Source organism: Coregonus clupeaformis, chromosome 27 (assembly GCF_020615455.1).
Source record: "Coregonus clupeaformis isolate EN_2021a chromosome 27, ASM2061545v1, whole genome shotgun sequence".
NCBI lineage: Eukaryota > Metazoa > Chordata > Actinopteri > Salmoniformes > Salmonidae > Coregonus > Coregonus clupeaformis.
In genome coordinates this window covers 44,061,003-44,076,002 of record NC_059218.1, presented here as the reverse complement: position 1 = coordinate 44,076,002, position 15,000 = coordinate 44,061,003, and the positions used below count along the sequence as shown (strand labels likewise).

The following is a 15,000-nucleotide window of genomic DNA, read 5'->3' as shown; positions in this document are numbered from 1 at the left end:
CAAGGAGTCACCACGGCCGGTAGTCCCGACGTATGGTCCTAGGGCTCAGGTCTCTCAGTTGGCTTTTCATAGCCGATCATTAAAGAGTTGAAAACAGCAGGTCTGGGACAGGTAGGGGTTTCGTAGCCGCAGGCAGAACAGTTGAAACTGGAATAGCAGCAAGGCCAGGCGGACTGGGGACAGCAAGGTGTCATCATGCCCGGTAGTCCTGACGTATGGTCCTAGGGCTCAGGTTCTCAGAGAGAAAGAGAGAACGAGAGAATTAGAGAGAGCATACTTAAATTCACACAGGACACTGGATAAGACAGGAGAAGTACTCCAGGTATAACCAACTAACCCCAGCCCCCGACACATAAACTACTGCAGCATAAATACTGGAGGCTGAGACAGGAGCGGTCCGGGAGACACTGTGGCCCCATCCGAAGAAACCCCGACAGGGCCAAACAGGAAGGATATAACCCCACCCACTCCGCCAAAGCACAGCCCCCGCACCACTAGAGGGATATCCCCAACCACCAACTTACAATCCTGAGACAAGGCCGAGTATAGCCCACAGAGGTCTCCACCACAGCACAAACCAAGGGGGGCGCCAACCCAGACAGGAAGATCACGTCAGTAACTCAACCCACTCAAGTGACGCACCCCCTCCCAGGGACGGCATGAAAGAGCACCAGCAAGCCAGTGACTCAGCCCCTGCAACAGGGTTAGAGGCAGAGAACCCCAGTGGAGAGGGGAACCGCCCGGCAGAGACAGCAAGGGCTGTTCGTTGCTCCAGCCTTTCCGTTCACCTTCACACTCCTGGGCCAGACTACACTCAATCATATGACCTACTGAAGAGATAAGTCTTCAGTAAAGACTTAAAGGTTGAGACCGAGTCTGCGTCTCTCACATGGGTAGGCAGACTGTTCCATAAAAATGGAGATCTATAGGAGAAAGCCCTGCCTCCCGCTGTTTGCTTAGAAATTCTAGGGACAATTAGGAGGCCTGCGTCTTGTGACCGTAGCGTACGTATTGGTATGTACGGCAGGACCAACTCGGAAAGATAGGTAGGAGCAAGCCCATGTAACGCTTTATAGGTTAACAGTAAAACCTTGAAATCAGCCCTTGCCTTAACAGGAAGCCAGTGTAGGGAAGCTAGCACTGGAGTAATATGATCAAATTTCTTGGTTCTAGTCAGGATTCTAGCAGCCGTATTTAGCACTAACTGAAGTTTATTTAGTGCTTTATCCGGGTAGCCGGAAAATAGAGCATTGCAGTAGTCTAACCTAGAAGTAACAAATGCATGGATTAATTTTTCTGCATCATTTTTGGACAGAAAATTTCTGATTTTTGCAATGTTACGTAGATGGAAAAAAGCTGTCCTTGAAACAGTCTTGATATGTTCGTCAAAAGAGAGATCAGGGTCAAGAGTAACACCGAGGTCCTTCACAGTTTTATTTGAGACGACTTTACAACCATCTAGATGAATTGTCAGATTTAACAGAAGATCTCTTTGTTTCTTGGGACCTAGAACAAGCATCTCTGTTTTGTCCGAGTTTAAAAGTAAAAAGTTTTCAGCCATCCACTTCCTTATGTCTGAAACACAGGCTTCTAGCGAGGGCAATTTTGGGGCTTCACCATGTTTCATTGAAATGTACAGCTGTGTGTCATCCGCATAGCAGTGAAAGTTAACATTATGTTTTCGAATAACATCCCCAAGAGGTAAAATATATAGTGAAAACAATAGTGGTCCTAAAACGGAACCTTGAGGAACACCGAAATGTACAGTTGATTTGTCGGAGGACAGACCATTCACAGAGACAAACTGATATCTTTCCGACATGTAGGATCTAAACCAGGCCAGAACTTGTCCGTGTAGACCAATTTGGGTTTCCAGTCTCTCCAAAAGAATGTGGCATTATGAAGGTGTTATAATGGCGTTATGATGGCATTATGAAGGTGTTATAGTGGCGATATGACAGCATTATGAAGGTGTTATAATGGCGTTATGATGGCATTATGAAGGTGTTATAATGGCATTATGACAGCATTATGATGATGTTATGACAGCATTATGAAGGTGTTATAATGGCGTTATGACAGCATTATGAAGGTGTTATAATGGCATTATGACAGCATTGTGATGGCGTTATGACAGCATTATGAAGGTGTTATAATGGCATTATGACAGCATTATGAAGGCGTTATAATGGCGTTATGATATGGCTAGTGCAACTTATGATAGCAGCATGGCTGTTTGCCAACAAAAGATGGAATGAAAACTATTGTGTGTGGAAAATATGCTTCTATGCAAGAGCACTAAGAAGCAGCACATTAGGCTGGATTCTAAAAGCCTTGAGCGAGAGAGAGAGAGAGCGAGAGAGAGAGAGAGAGAGAGAGAGAGAGAGAGAGAGAGAGAGAGAGAGAGAGAGAGAGAGAGAGAGAGAGAGAGAGAGAGAGAGAGAGAGAGAGAGAGAGAGAGAGAGAGAGAGAGAGAGAGAGAGAGAGAGAGAGAGAAAGAAAGAGAGAAAGAGAGAGAGAGAGAGAGAGAGAGAGAGAGAGAGAGAGAGAGAGAGAGAGAGAGAGAGAGAGAGAGAGAGAGAGAGAGAGAAAGAAAGAGAGAGCAAGAGCAAGAGAGAGAGAAAGAGAGAGAGCAAGAGAGACAGATGATTGCTTTGGCAATGTTAACATATGTTTACCATGCCAATAAAGGCCTTAAATTGAAATTGAATTGAATTGAGAGATAGAGAGAGAGCGAGAGAGAGAGAGAGAGAGAGAGAGAGAGAGAGAGAGAGAGAGAGAGAAGGACTGAGAGGAGGTGAAGTACAGTAGGTTATCACTAGATGGCCATGCTAGAGAGAAAACAATTATATAATAATAAAGGTAGGTAGGGAGGTCGGTCGGTCGGTCGGTAGGTAGTGGTTGGGGTTAGGGTTAGTTGTCCTTGCCTAAGACACTGTCCTGCATCACGGGGGGCTGTCTGGAAGCCTGCCAGAGAGCTAAAGGGCTTGAGCTCAGGCGGCGTCAAACCGCTGCGCAGTGCACACTGCTCCACCTCACAATAGGCACTGCAATACACAAACCACACACAGAGATTAAAGCAACACACACTCACTAACTAACAAGTCTACACACTCTAAAAAAACACACTCACTAACTCCACATTATATGACCGCTGACTTCTACGGGACACAGAGGACTGAGTCCTGACTTCTATGGGACACAGAGGACTGAGTCCTGACTTCTATGGGACACAGAGGACTGAGTCCTGACTTCTATGGGACACAGAGGACTGAGTCCTGACTTCTATGGGACACAGAGGACTGAGTCCTGACTTCTATGGGACACAGAGGACTGAGTCCTGACTTCTATGGGACACAGAGGACTGAGTCCTGACTTCTATGGGACACAGAGGACTGAGTCCTGACTTGACTTTTGTCAACATGGGTAACATGGACTCATGCGTAAAACTTGTAAATATATTATTTATATAAAAGTACCAGTTACTGGCACAAATTTCAAGTTACAGGTTCTCTAGATGAAGATACTCCTATTTCCAATTTAGGGACATTTTGCAAATGACAGGCTGGCAATGGTAGATTAACTAGCTAAAGCTAAATTGTAAAGAATGGTTATTCATAGTAGATAGATCAATAACTGGATCGCGGGGAGAGGGGTCAGACAAACATATACAGTGGGGAAAAAAAGTATTTAGTCAGCCACCAATTGTGCAAGTTCTCCCACTTAAAAAGATGAGAGAGGCCTGTAATTTTCATCATAGGTACACATCAACTATGACAGACAAAATGAGAATTTTTTTCTCCAGAAAATCACATTGTAGGATTTTTTATGAATGTATTTGCAAATGATGGTGGAAAATAAGTATTTGGTCAATAACAAAAGTTTCTCAATACTTTTTTATATACCCTTTGTTGGCAATGACACAGGTCAAACGTTTTCTGTAAGTCTTCACAAGGTTTTCACACACTGTTGCTGGTATTTTGGCCCATTCCTCCATGCAGATCTCCTCTAGAGCAGTGATGTTTTAGGGCTGTCGCTGGGCAACACGGACTTTCAACTCCCTCCAAAGATTTTCTATGGGGTTGAGATCTGGAGACTGGCTAGGCCACTCCAGGACCTTGAAATGCTTCTTACGAAGCCACTCCTTTGTTGCCTGGGCGGTGTGTTTGGGATCATTGTCATGCTGAAAGACCCAGCCACGTTTCATCTTCAATGCCCTTGCTGATGGAAGGAGGTTTTCACTCAAAATCTCACGATACATGGCCCCATTCATTCTTTCCTTTACACGGATCAGTCGTCCTGGTCCCTTTGCAGAAAAACAGCCCCAAAGCATGATGTTTCCACCCCCATGCTTCACAGTAGGTATGGTGTTCTTTGGATGCAACTCAGCATTCTTTGTCCTCCAAACACGACGAGTTGAGTTTTTACCAAAATTCATCTGACCATATGACATTCTCCCAATCCGCTTCTGGATCATCCAAATGCACTCTAGCAAACTTCAGATGAGCCTGGACATGTACTGGCTTAAGCAGGGGGACACGTCTGGCACTGCAGGATTTGAGTCCCTGGCGGCGTAGTGTGTTACTGATGGTAGGCTTTGTTACTTTGGTCCCAGCTCTCTGCAGGTCATTCACTAGGTCCCCCCGTGTGGTTCTGGGATTTTTGCTCACCGTTCTTGTGATCATTTTGACCCCACGGGGTGAGATCTTGCGTGGAGCCCCAGATCGAGGGAGATTATCAGTGGTCTTGTATGTCTTCCATTTCCTAATAATTGCTCCCAGAGTTGATTTCTTCAAACCAAGCTGCTTACCTATTGCAGATTCAGTCTTCCCAGCCTGGTGCAGGTCTACAATTTTGTTTCTGGTGTCCTTTGACAGCTCTTTGGTCTTGGCCATAGTGGAGTTTGGAGTGTGACTGTTTGAGGTTGTGGACACGTGTCTTTTATACTGATAACAAGTTCAAACAGGTGCCATTAATACAGGTAACGAGTGGAGGACAGAGGAGCCTCTTAAAGAATAAGTTACAGGTCTGTGAGAGACAGAAATCTTGCTTGTTTGTAGGTGACCAAATACTTATTTTCCACCATAATTTGCAAATAAATTCATAAAAAATCCTACAATGTGATTTTCTGGATTTTTTTTTCTCAATTTGTCTGTCATAGTTGTATCTAATGAGTATCATATTATGATATCTTTAATGAGTATCATATTATGATATCTTTAATGAGTATCAAATTATGATATATTTAATGAGTATCCTATTGTGATATCTTTAATGAGTATCCTATAGTGATATCTTTAATGAGTATCCTATTATGATATCTTTAATGAGTATCATATTATGATATCTTTAATGAGTATCCTATTATGATATCTTTAATGAGTATCATATTATGATATCTTTAATGAGTATCCTATTGTGATATATTTAATGAGTATCCTATTGTGATATCTTTAATGAGTATCCTATTGTGATATATTTAATGAGTATCCTATTGTGATATCTTTAATGAGTATCATATTATGATATCTTTAATGAGCATCATATTATGCAAACAACTACATTATACAGGTGGATGTGGTTGTTATAATCTTAAACACAAAGTGAGTACTTCATCTATCATACACACAAAGGTTATATCTGTCCCCATGAGAGAAGCCTTTTTGGGTTCCAGGTAGAACCCTCTCCACAGAAGATTCTACTTGGAACCCAAAAGGGTTCTCCTATAGGGATAGCTGAAGAACACTTTCAGATCCTTTTTTTTTTAAAGAGTGTAATATCAAGCTATCCCTATGGGTTGTGGTAGTACACAGAAATATGTTGAAGAGGTGGATGATTCGTTAAGCTAAAGAGACATTGATACAGAGCTGAGCACTCAAGGGTAATCCGTCTCTATGTGCAGTTTGTTTGTGTGTGCGCGTGTGTGTGTCCAGTAGATGGTTTGTACTTAACATGAGTGACTTCATGCAGACAGACAGACAGACAGACAGACAGACAGACAGACAGACAGACAGACAGACATACAGTAATGGGGATGGGAGTGAGGGTGTGAGGGTAAAGGGAAAGAGGAAGGTAGGGGAGGAGATAGACAATCTATAGAAGTGGAAATGGATATTGGCCATATGGAAAGAAAAGAGTGAGTGAAGGAAAGATAAATATAATGTCAGGGATTGAGGGACAGGTATAGAGAGGGAAGCAACATAAATAGTGAGTGAGTGAATGAGTGAGGGAGCGAGTGAGTGAATGAGTGAGGGAGTGAGTGAGTGACAGAAAGAGAGAGAGATTCTGACCTCATGCTCTCAACGGAGTCTTCAGGCATTGGAGCCACTGTCTGTACGGCTGGTAGGTTCTTACTGGTCGCTCCGTTGATGAAGGAGGAGGAAGAGGAAGAGGAAGAGGAGGCAGAGTCTGTGGCACCTGGAGAGAAGAGGGGGGATAGGGGGGAGAAAAAGAGAGAGAGAGAGCGAGAGAGAGAGAGAGAGAGAGAGAGAGAGAGAGAGAGAGAGAGAGAGAGAGAGAGAGAGAGAGAGAGAGAGAGAGAAAGGGGTAAGTTAATGTGTATAATCATCCAGGGTACTGAGAGAGGAAGCCATGTAAGAGGAATTGATGACGTTGTAAAGGACTGAGACAGAGATAAGAGGAGATGATGAGGTTGTAAAGGACTGAGACAGAGATAAGAGGAGATGATGATGTTGTAAAGGACTGAGACAGAAATAAGAGGAGATGATGTTGTAAAGAGACTGAGACAGAGATAAGAGGAGATGATGTGGTTGTAAAGGACTGAGACAGAGATAAGAGGATATGATGAGGTTGTAAAGAGACTGAGACAGAGATAAGAGGAGATGATGAGGTTGTAAAGGACTGAGACAGAGATAAGAGGAGATGATGAGGTTGTAAAGAGACTGAGACAGAGATAAGATGAGATGATGATGTTGTAAAGGAATGATACAGAGATAAGAGGCGATGATGATGTTGTAAAGGACTGAGACAGAGATAAGAGGAGATGATGATGTTGTAAAGGACTGAGACAGAGATAAGAGGAGATGATGATGTTGTAAAGGACTGAGACAGAGATAAGAGGAGATGATGATGTTGTAAAGGACTGAGACAGAGATAAGATGAGATGATGAGGTTGTAAAGAGACTGAGACAGAGATAAGAGGAGATGATGAGGTTGTAATGGACTGAGACAGAGATAAGAGGAGATGATGAGGTTGTAAAGAGACTGAGACAGAGATAAGAGGAGATGATGAGGTTGTAAAGGACTGAGACAGAGATAAGAGGAGATGATGAGGTTGTAAAGGACTGAGACAGAGATAAGAGGACATGATGATGTTGTACAGGACTGAGACAGAGATAAGAGGAGATGATGAGGTTGTAAAGGACTGAGACAGAGATAAGAGGACATGATGATGTTGTACAGGACTGAGACAGAGATAAGAGGAGATGATGAGGTTGTAAAGGACTGAGACAGAGATAAGAGGAGATGATGATGTTGTAAAGGACTGAGACAGAAATAAGAGGAGATGATGTTGTAAAGAGACTGAGACAGAGATGAGAGGAGATGATGTGGTTGTAAAGGACTGAGACAGAGATAAGAGGATATGATGAGGTTGTAAAGAGACTGAGACAGAGATAAGAGGAGATGATGAGGTTGTAAAGGACTGAGACAGAGATAAGAGGAGATGATGAGGTTGTAAAGAGACTGAGACAGAGATAAGATGAGATGATGATGTTGTAAAGGAATGATACAGAGATAAGAGGCGATGATGATGTTGTAAAGGACTGAGACAGAGATAAGAGGAGATGATGATGTTGTAAAGGACTGAGACAGAGATAAGAGGAGATGATGATGTTGTAAAGGACTGAGACAGAGATAAGAGGAGATGATGATGTTGTAAAGGACTGAGACAGAGATAAGATGAGATGATGAGGTTGTAAAGAGACTGAGAGAGAGATAAGAGGAGATGATGAGGTTGTAATGGACTGAGACAGAGATAAGAGGAGATGATGAGGTTGTAAAGAGACTGAGACAGAGATAAGAGGAGATGATGAGGTTGTAAAGGACTGAGACAGAGATAAGAGGAGATGATGAGGTTGTAAAGGACTGAGACAGAGATAAGAGGACATGATGATGTTGTACAGGACTGAGACAGAGATAAGAGGAGATGATGATGTTTTAAAGGACTGAGACAGAGATAAGAGGAGATGATGAGGTTGTAAAGGACTGAGACAGAGATAAGATGAGAGAATGAGGTTGTAAAGGACTGAGACAGAGATAAGAGGAGATGATGAGGTTGTAAAGGACTGAGACAGAGATAAGAGGAGAAGATGAGGTTGTAAAGGACTGACACAGAGATAAGATGAGATGATGAGGTTGTAAAGGACTGAGACAGAAATAATAGGAGATTATGATGTTGTAAAGGACTGAGACAGAGATAAGAGGAGATGATGGGGTTGTAAAGGACTGAGACAGAGATAAGAGGAGATGATGAGGTTGTAAAGAGACTGAGACAGAGATAAGAGGAGATGATGAGGTTGTAATGGACTGAGACAGAGATAAGAGGAGATGATGAGGTTGTAAAGAGACTGAGACAGAGATAAGAGGAGATGATGAGGTTGTAAAGGACTGAGACAGAGATAAGAGGAGATTATGAAGTTGTAAAGGACTGAGACAGAGATAAGAGGAGATGATGAGGTTGTAAAGGACTGAGACAGAGATAAGAGGAGATGATGATGTTGTAAAGGACTGAGACAGAGATAAGAGGAGATGATGATGTTGTAAAGGACTGAGACAGAGATACGAGGAGATGATGATGTTTTAAAGGACTGAGACAGAGATAAGATGAGATGATGAGGTTGTAAAGAGACTGAGACAGAGATAAGAGGAGATGATGAGGTTGTAATGGACTGAGACAGAGATAAGAGGAGATGATGAGGTTGTAAAGAGACTGAGACAGAGATAAGAGGAGATGATGAGGTTGTAAAGGACTGAGACAGAGATAAGAGGAGATGATGAGGTTGTAAAGGACTGAGACAGAGATAAGAGGACATGATGATGTTGTACAGGACTGAGAAAGAGATAAGAGGAGATGATGATGTTTTAAAGGACTGAGACAGAGATAAGAGGAGATGATGAGGTTGTAAAGGACTGAGACAGAGATAAGATGAGAGAATGAGATTGTAAAGGACTGAGACAGAGATAAGAGGAGATTATGAGGTTGTAAAGGACTGAGACAGAGATAAGAGGACATGATGAGGTTGTAAAGGACTGACACAGAGATAAGATGAGATGATGAGGTTGTAAAGGACTGAGACAGAAATAATAGGAGATTATGATGTTGTAAAGGACTGAGACAGAGATAAGAGGAGATGATGATGTTGTAATGGACTGAGACAGAGATAAGAGGAGATGATGATGTTGTAAAGGACTGAGACAGAGATAAGAGGAGATGATGAGGTTGTAAAGAGACTGAGACAGAGATAAGAGGAGATGATGAGTTTGTAAAGGACTGAGACAGAGATAAGAGGAGATGATGATGTTGTAAAGGACTGAGACAGATATAAGAGGAGATGATGATGTTGTAAAGGACTGAGACAGAGATAAGAGGAGATGATGATGTTGTAAAGGACTGAGACAGAGATAAGAGGAGATGATGAGGTTGTAAAGGACTGAGACAGAGATAAGAGGAGATGATGAGCTTGTAAAGGACTGAGACAGAGATAAGAGGACATGATGATGTTGTTAAGGACTGAGACAGAGATAAGATGAGATGATGGGGTTGTAAAGGACTGAGACAGAGATAAGAGTAGATGATGATGTTGTAAAGGACTGAGACAGAGATAAGAGGAGATTATGAGGTTGTAAAGGACTGAGACAGAGATAAGAGGAGATGATGAGGTTGTAAAGGACTGAGACAGAGATAAGAGGAGATGATGAGGTTGTAAAGGACTGAGACAGAGATAAGAGGAGATGATGAGGTTGTAAAGAGACTGAGACAGAGATAAGAGGAGATGATGAGGTTGTAAAGAGACTGAGACAGAGATAAGAGGAGATGGTGAGGTTGTAAAGGACTGAGACAGAGATAAGAGGACATGATGAGGTTGTAAAGGACTGAGACAGAGATAAGAGGACATGATGAGGTTGTAAAGGACTGAGACAGAGATAAGAGGAGATGATGAGGTTGTAAAGAGACTGAGACAGAAATAAGAGGAGATGATGAGGTTGTAAAGAGACTGAGACAGAGATAAGAGGAGATGATGAGGTTGTAAAGGACTGAGACAGAGATAAGAGGAGATGATGAGGTTGTAAAGGACTGAGACAGAGATAAGAGGAGATGATGAGGTTGTAAAGGACTGAGACATAGATAAGAGGACATGATGAGGTTGTAAAGTACTGAGACAGAGATAAGAGGACATGATGAGGTTGTAAAGGACTGAGACAGAGATAAGAGGAGATGATGAGGTTGTAAAGAGACTGAGACAGAAATAAGAGGAGATGATGAGGTTGTAAAGAGACTGAGACAGAGATAAGAGGAGATGATGAGGTTGTAAAGGACTGAGACAGAGATAAGAGGAGATGATGAGGTTGTAAAGGACTGAGACAGAGATAAGAGGAGATGATGAGGTTGTAAAGGACTGAGACAGAGATAAGAGGAGATTATGAGGTTGTAAAGGACTGATACAGAGATAAGAGGAGATGATGATGTTGTAAAGGACTGAGACAGAGATAAGAGGAGATGATGAGGTTGTAAAGGACTGAGACAGAGATAAGAGGAGATGATGAGGTTGTAAAGGACTGAGACAGAGAGCCATCTGGTGCTCATTTGGAGTCACAATCAGAAATGACCACTACAGCAGCCACTCTATTAACACTGGAAATAAACTCTATTTAATTGTATTCAATCCCCTTTAATCTATATTAGCTCTCTGTCATCCATGTCTAATGTTGACATCCACATTAGCACCGCTCAGACCAACTCATGAATGACTGATGATGTCTCTTTTTGGTGTTCAAAGATGTCAAAATAACCTCAAAGATGCATTAATATAGACAATTCCTACTGACAAACTATACAGCAAGTTGTACCAGGTTTTTGTGTGTGTACCAGGTGTGTGTGTGTCTCTCCCAGGTGCACGTGTGTGTGTGTGTGTCACAGGTGTATGTGTGTTCCAGGTGTTGTGTGTGTCATCACCTGTGGTGTTGATCATGCTCTTGGGCGTTGCCGTGGCAGCAGCGAAGATGTTAGGTGTGCTTCCAGGTGTGGCCGCTCCGCTGGTGGTGGGCGTTCCCACTGTGTTGACTGACAGGCTGCCGGGAGGGGGCTTCTTGACTGGCACCATCACCGACCTATCACAGACCACAACACGGCTGTCAATCCATCTGGAACACCAATGAGAACTGAGAAAATACTCCAATAGCTCCACCTTGACCTCTTGATGACCTGACATATCGCTAACTCCTATCCATATTGTTAATTCCTATCCATATTGCTAACTCCTATCCATATTGTTAACTCCTATCCATATTGTTAACTCCTATCCATATTGTTAACTCCTATCCATATTGTTAACTCCTATCCATATTGTTAACTCCTATCCATATCGCTAACTCCTATCCATATTGTTAACTCCTATCCATATTATTAACTCCTATCCATATTGTTAACTCCTATCCATATTGTTAACTCCTATCAATATTGTTAACTCCTATCCATATTGTTAACTCCTATCCATATTGTTAACTCCTATCCATATTGTTAACTCCTATCCATATCGCTAACTCCTATCCATATCGCTAACTCCTATCCATATCGTTAACTCCTATCCATATTGTTAACTCCTATCCATATCGCTAACTCCTATCCATATTGTTAACTCCTATCCATATCGCTAACTCCTATCCATATCGCTAACTCCTATCCATATCGCTAACTCCTATCCATATCGCTAACTCCTATCCATATCGCTAACTCCTATCCATATTGTTAACTCCTATCCATATTGTTAACTCCTTTCCATATTGTTGACTCCTATCCATATTGTTAACTCCTATCCATATTGTTAACTCCTATCCATATTGTTAACTCCTATCCATATTGTTAACTCCTATCCATATTGGTAACACCTCTCCAATCCTTTCAGATTTGATGTCCTAGATGTCTAGGGTCTAGATCATTGTCTCACATCAGAGGGCATCACTCCTCCGCGACACTCGTCCCTCAACTGATCTGTCTGTAGGACGTGGAACTCATATTCAAATTTGAATATTGAGCATCCGTCATTCAAAAAAAAATATTATATCACTGCGCTCTCGTATGACTTTCCATGAAATAGGGTGAATAACTAGCTATCTGTTACAAACGTTGACAGTGATTTAATAGTTTGAAATAGGCTGAATAACTAGCTATCTGTTACAAAGGTTGACAGTGTTTTAATAGTTTGAAATAGCCTGAATAACTAGCTATCTGTTACAAATGTTGACAGTGTTTTAATAGTTTGAAATAGGCTGAATAACTAGCTATCTGTTACAAACGTTGACAGTGATTTAATAGTTTGAAATAGGCTGAATAACTAGCTATCTGTTACAAAGGTTGACAGTGATTTAATAGTTTGAAATAGGATGAATAACTAGCTATCTGTTATAAAGGTTGACAGTGATTTAATAGTTTGAAATAGGCTGAATAACTATCTATCTGTTACAAAGGTTGACAGTGATTTAATAGTTTGAAATAGGCTGAATAACTAGCTATCTGTTACAAACGTTGACAGTGTTTTAATAGTTTGAAATAGGCTGAATAACTAGCTATCTGTTACAAACGTTGACAGTGATTTAATTGTTTGAAATAGGCTGAATAACTAGCTATCTGTTACAAACGTTGACAGTGACTTAATAGTTTGAAATAGGCTGAATAACTAGCTATCTGTTACAAAGGTTGACAGTGATTTAATAGTTTGAAATAGGATGAATAACTAGCTATCTGTTACAAAGATTGACAGTGATTTAATAGTTTGCAATTGTGAGAAAATAAAAACAAACAAACCGGTCCAAACCGGTTCGAATTCTGTGCCAGGACGTTGGTCGCCAGTGCCAGTGACTTGATTAGCTGTGTGGCTAGCTAACAGTTGTAGCTAGCTAGCTTACTGACATAGCTACAGTTAAAGTCGGAAGTTTATATACATCTTAGCCAAATACATTTAAACTCAGTTTTTCACAATTCCTGACATTTAACCCTAGTAAAAATTCCCTGTCTTAGGTCAGTTAGGATCACCACTTTATTTTAAGAATGTGAAATGTCAGAATAATAGTAGAGAGAATGATTTATTTCAGCTTTTATTTCTTTCATCACATTCCCAGTGGGTCAGAAGTTTACATACACTCAATTAATATTTGATAGCATTGCCTTTAAATTGGTTAACTTGGGTCAAACTTAACAATAAGTTGGGTGAATTTTGGCCCATTCCTACAGACAGAGCTGGTGTAACTGAGTCAGGTGTGTAGGCCTCCTTGCTCGCATACGCTTTTTCAGTTCTGCCCACACATTTTCTATAGGATTGAGGTCAGGGCTTTGTGATGGCCACTCCAATACCTTGACTTTGTTGTCCTTAAGACATTTTGCCACAACTTTGGAAGTATGCTTGGGGTCATTGTCCATTTGGAAGACCCATTTGCGACCAAACTTTAACTTCCTGACTGATGTCTTGAGATGTTGCTTCAATATATCCACATAGTTTTCCTTCCTCATGATGCCATCTATATTGTGAAGTGCACCAGTCCCTCCTGCAGCAAAGCACCCCCACAGCATGATGCTGCCACCCCTGTGCTTCACGGTTGGGATGGTGTTCTTTGGCTTGCAAGCAACCCCCTTTTTCCTCCAAACATAACGATGGCCAAACAGTTCTAATTTTGTTTCGTCAGACTAGAGGACATTTATCCAAAAAGTACGATCTTTGTCCCCATGTGCAGTTGCAAATCGTAGACTGGCTTTTTTAAGGCGGTTTTGGAGCAGTGGATTCTTCCTTGCTGAACGGCCTTTCAGGTTATGTCGATATAGGACTCGTTTTACTGTGGATATAGATACTTTTGTACCTGTTTCCTCCAGCATCTTCACAAGGACCTTTGATGTTGTTCTGGGATTGATTTGCACTTTTCACACCAAAGTACGTTCATCTCTAGGAGACAGAACGCGTCTTCTTCCTGAGCGGTATGACGGCTGCGTGGTCCCATGGTGTTTATACTTGCGTACTATTGTTTGTACAGATGAACGTGGTACCTTCAGGCATTTGGAAATTGCTCCCAAGGATGAACCAGACTTCTGGAGGTCTACCATTTTTTTCCTGAGGTCTTGGCTGATTTCTTTTGATTTTCCCATGATGTCAAGCAAAGAGGCACTGAGTTTAAAGGTAGGCCTTGAAATACATCCACAGGTACACCTCCATATGACTCAAATGATGTCAATTAGCCTATCAGAAGCTTCTAAAGCCATGACATCATTTTCTGGAATTTCCCAAGCTGTTTGAAGGCACAGTCAACTTAGTGTATGTAAACTTCTGACCCACTGGATTTGTGATACAGTGAATTATAAGTGAAATAATCTGTCTGTAAACAATTGTTGGAAAAATTACTTGTGTCATGCACAAAGCAGATGTCCTAACCGACTTGCCAAAACTATAGTTTGTTAAAAATACATTTGTGGAGTGGTTGAAAAACTAGTTTTAATGACTCCAACCTACTGTAAGTAACATAAACCTCCGACTTCAACTGTAGCTAGCCAATCAGCTAGCTCTTCCTTCACTTACATAAAAAGCTTACTTAGCCTGTTTAAATTACCCTGAAGTTGTAGACATACAGCCCCACAATTAAGAGGAACTGACTGTTATCAGAAATCAGTCCGTAGATCAGCATGTTTCTCCGCAATCGTATCGTTGGGTCAGCTGAGCACAGCAGCTGACTCGTGAGGCTACTGCAATGACTTGTGGCAGAAAAACAGCTGCTTCATGA

At 41.7% G+C, this 15,000-nt stretch overlaps 1 protein-coding gene across 4 annotated transcripts in view; it reads right to left on the bottom strand.

Annotated features, from left to right (window-relative positions):
* Window positions 1–15,000, bottom strand: part of nbeaa (neurobeachin a) — a 231,892-nt gene that overhangs the window by 29,677 nt on the left and 187,215 nt on the right. For all 4 annotated transcript variants that reach the window (XM_041851474.2, XM_041851470.1, XM_041851471.2 and 1 more), the window contains 3 exons: window positions 11,195–11,349; window positions 6,291–6,417; window positions 2,928–3,047 (listed from right to left, as the gene is read on the bottom strand). In XM_041851474.2, coding sequence (XP_041707408.2) covers window positions 2,928–3,047; window positions 6,291–6,417; window positions 11,195–11,349 — 402 coding nt within the window. The remainder of the gene's footprint in view (window positions 1–2,927; window positions 3,048–6,290; window positions 6,418–11,194; window positions 11,350–15,000) is intronic.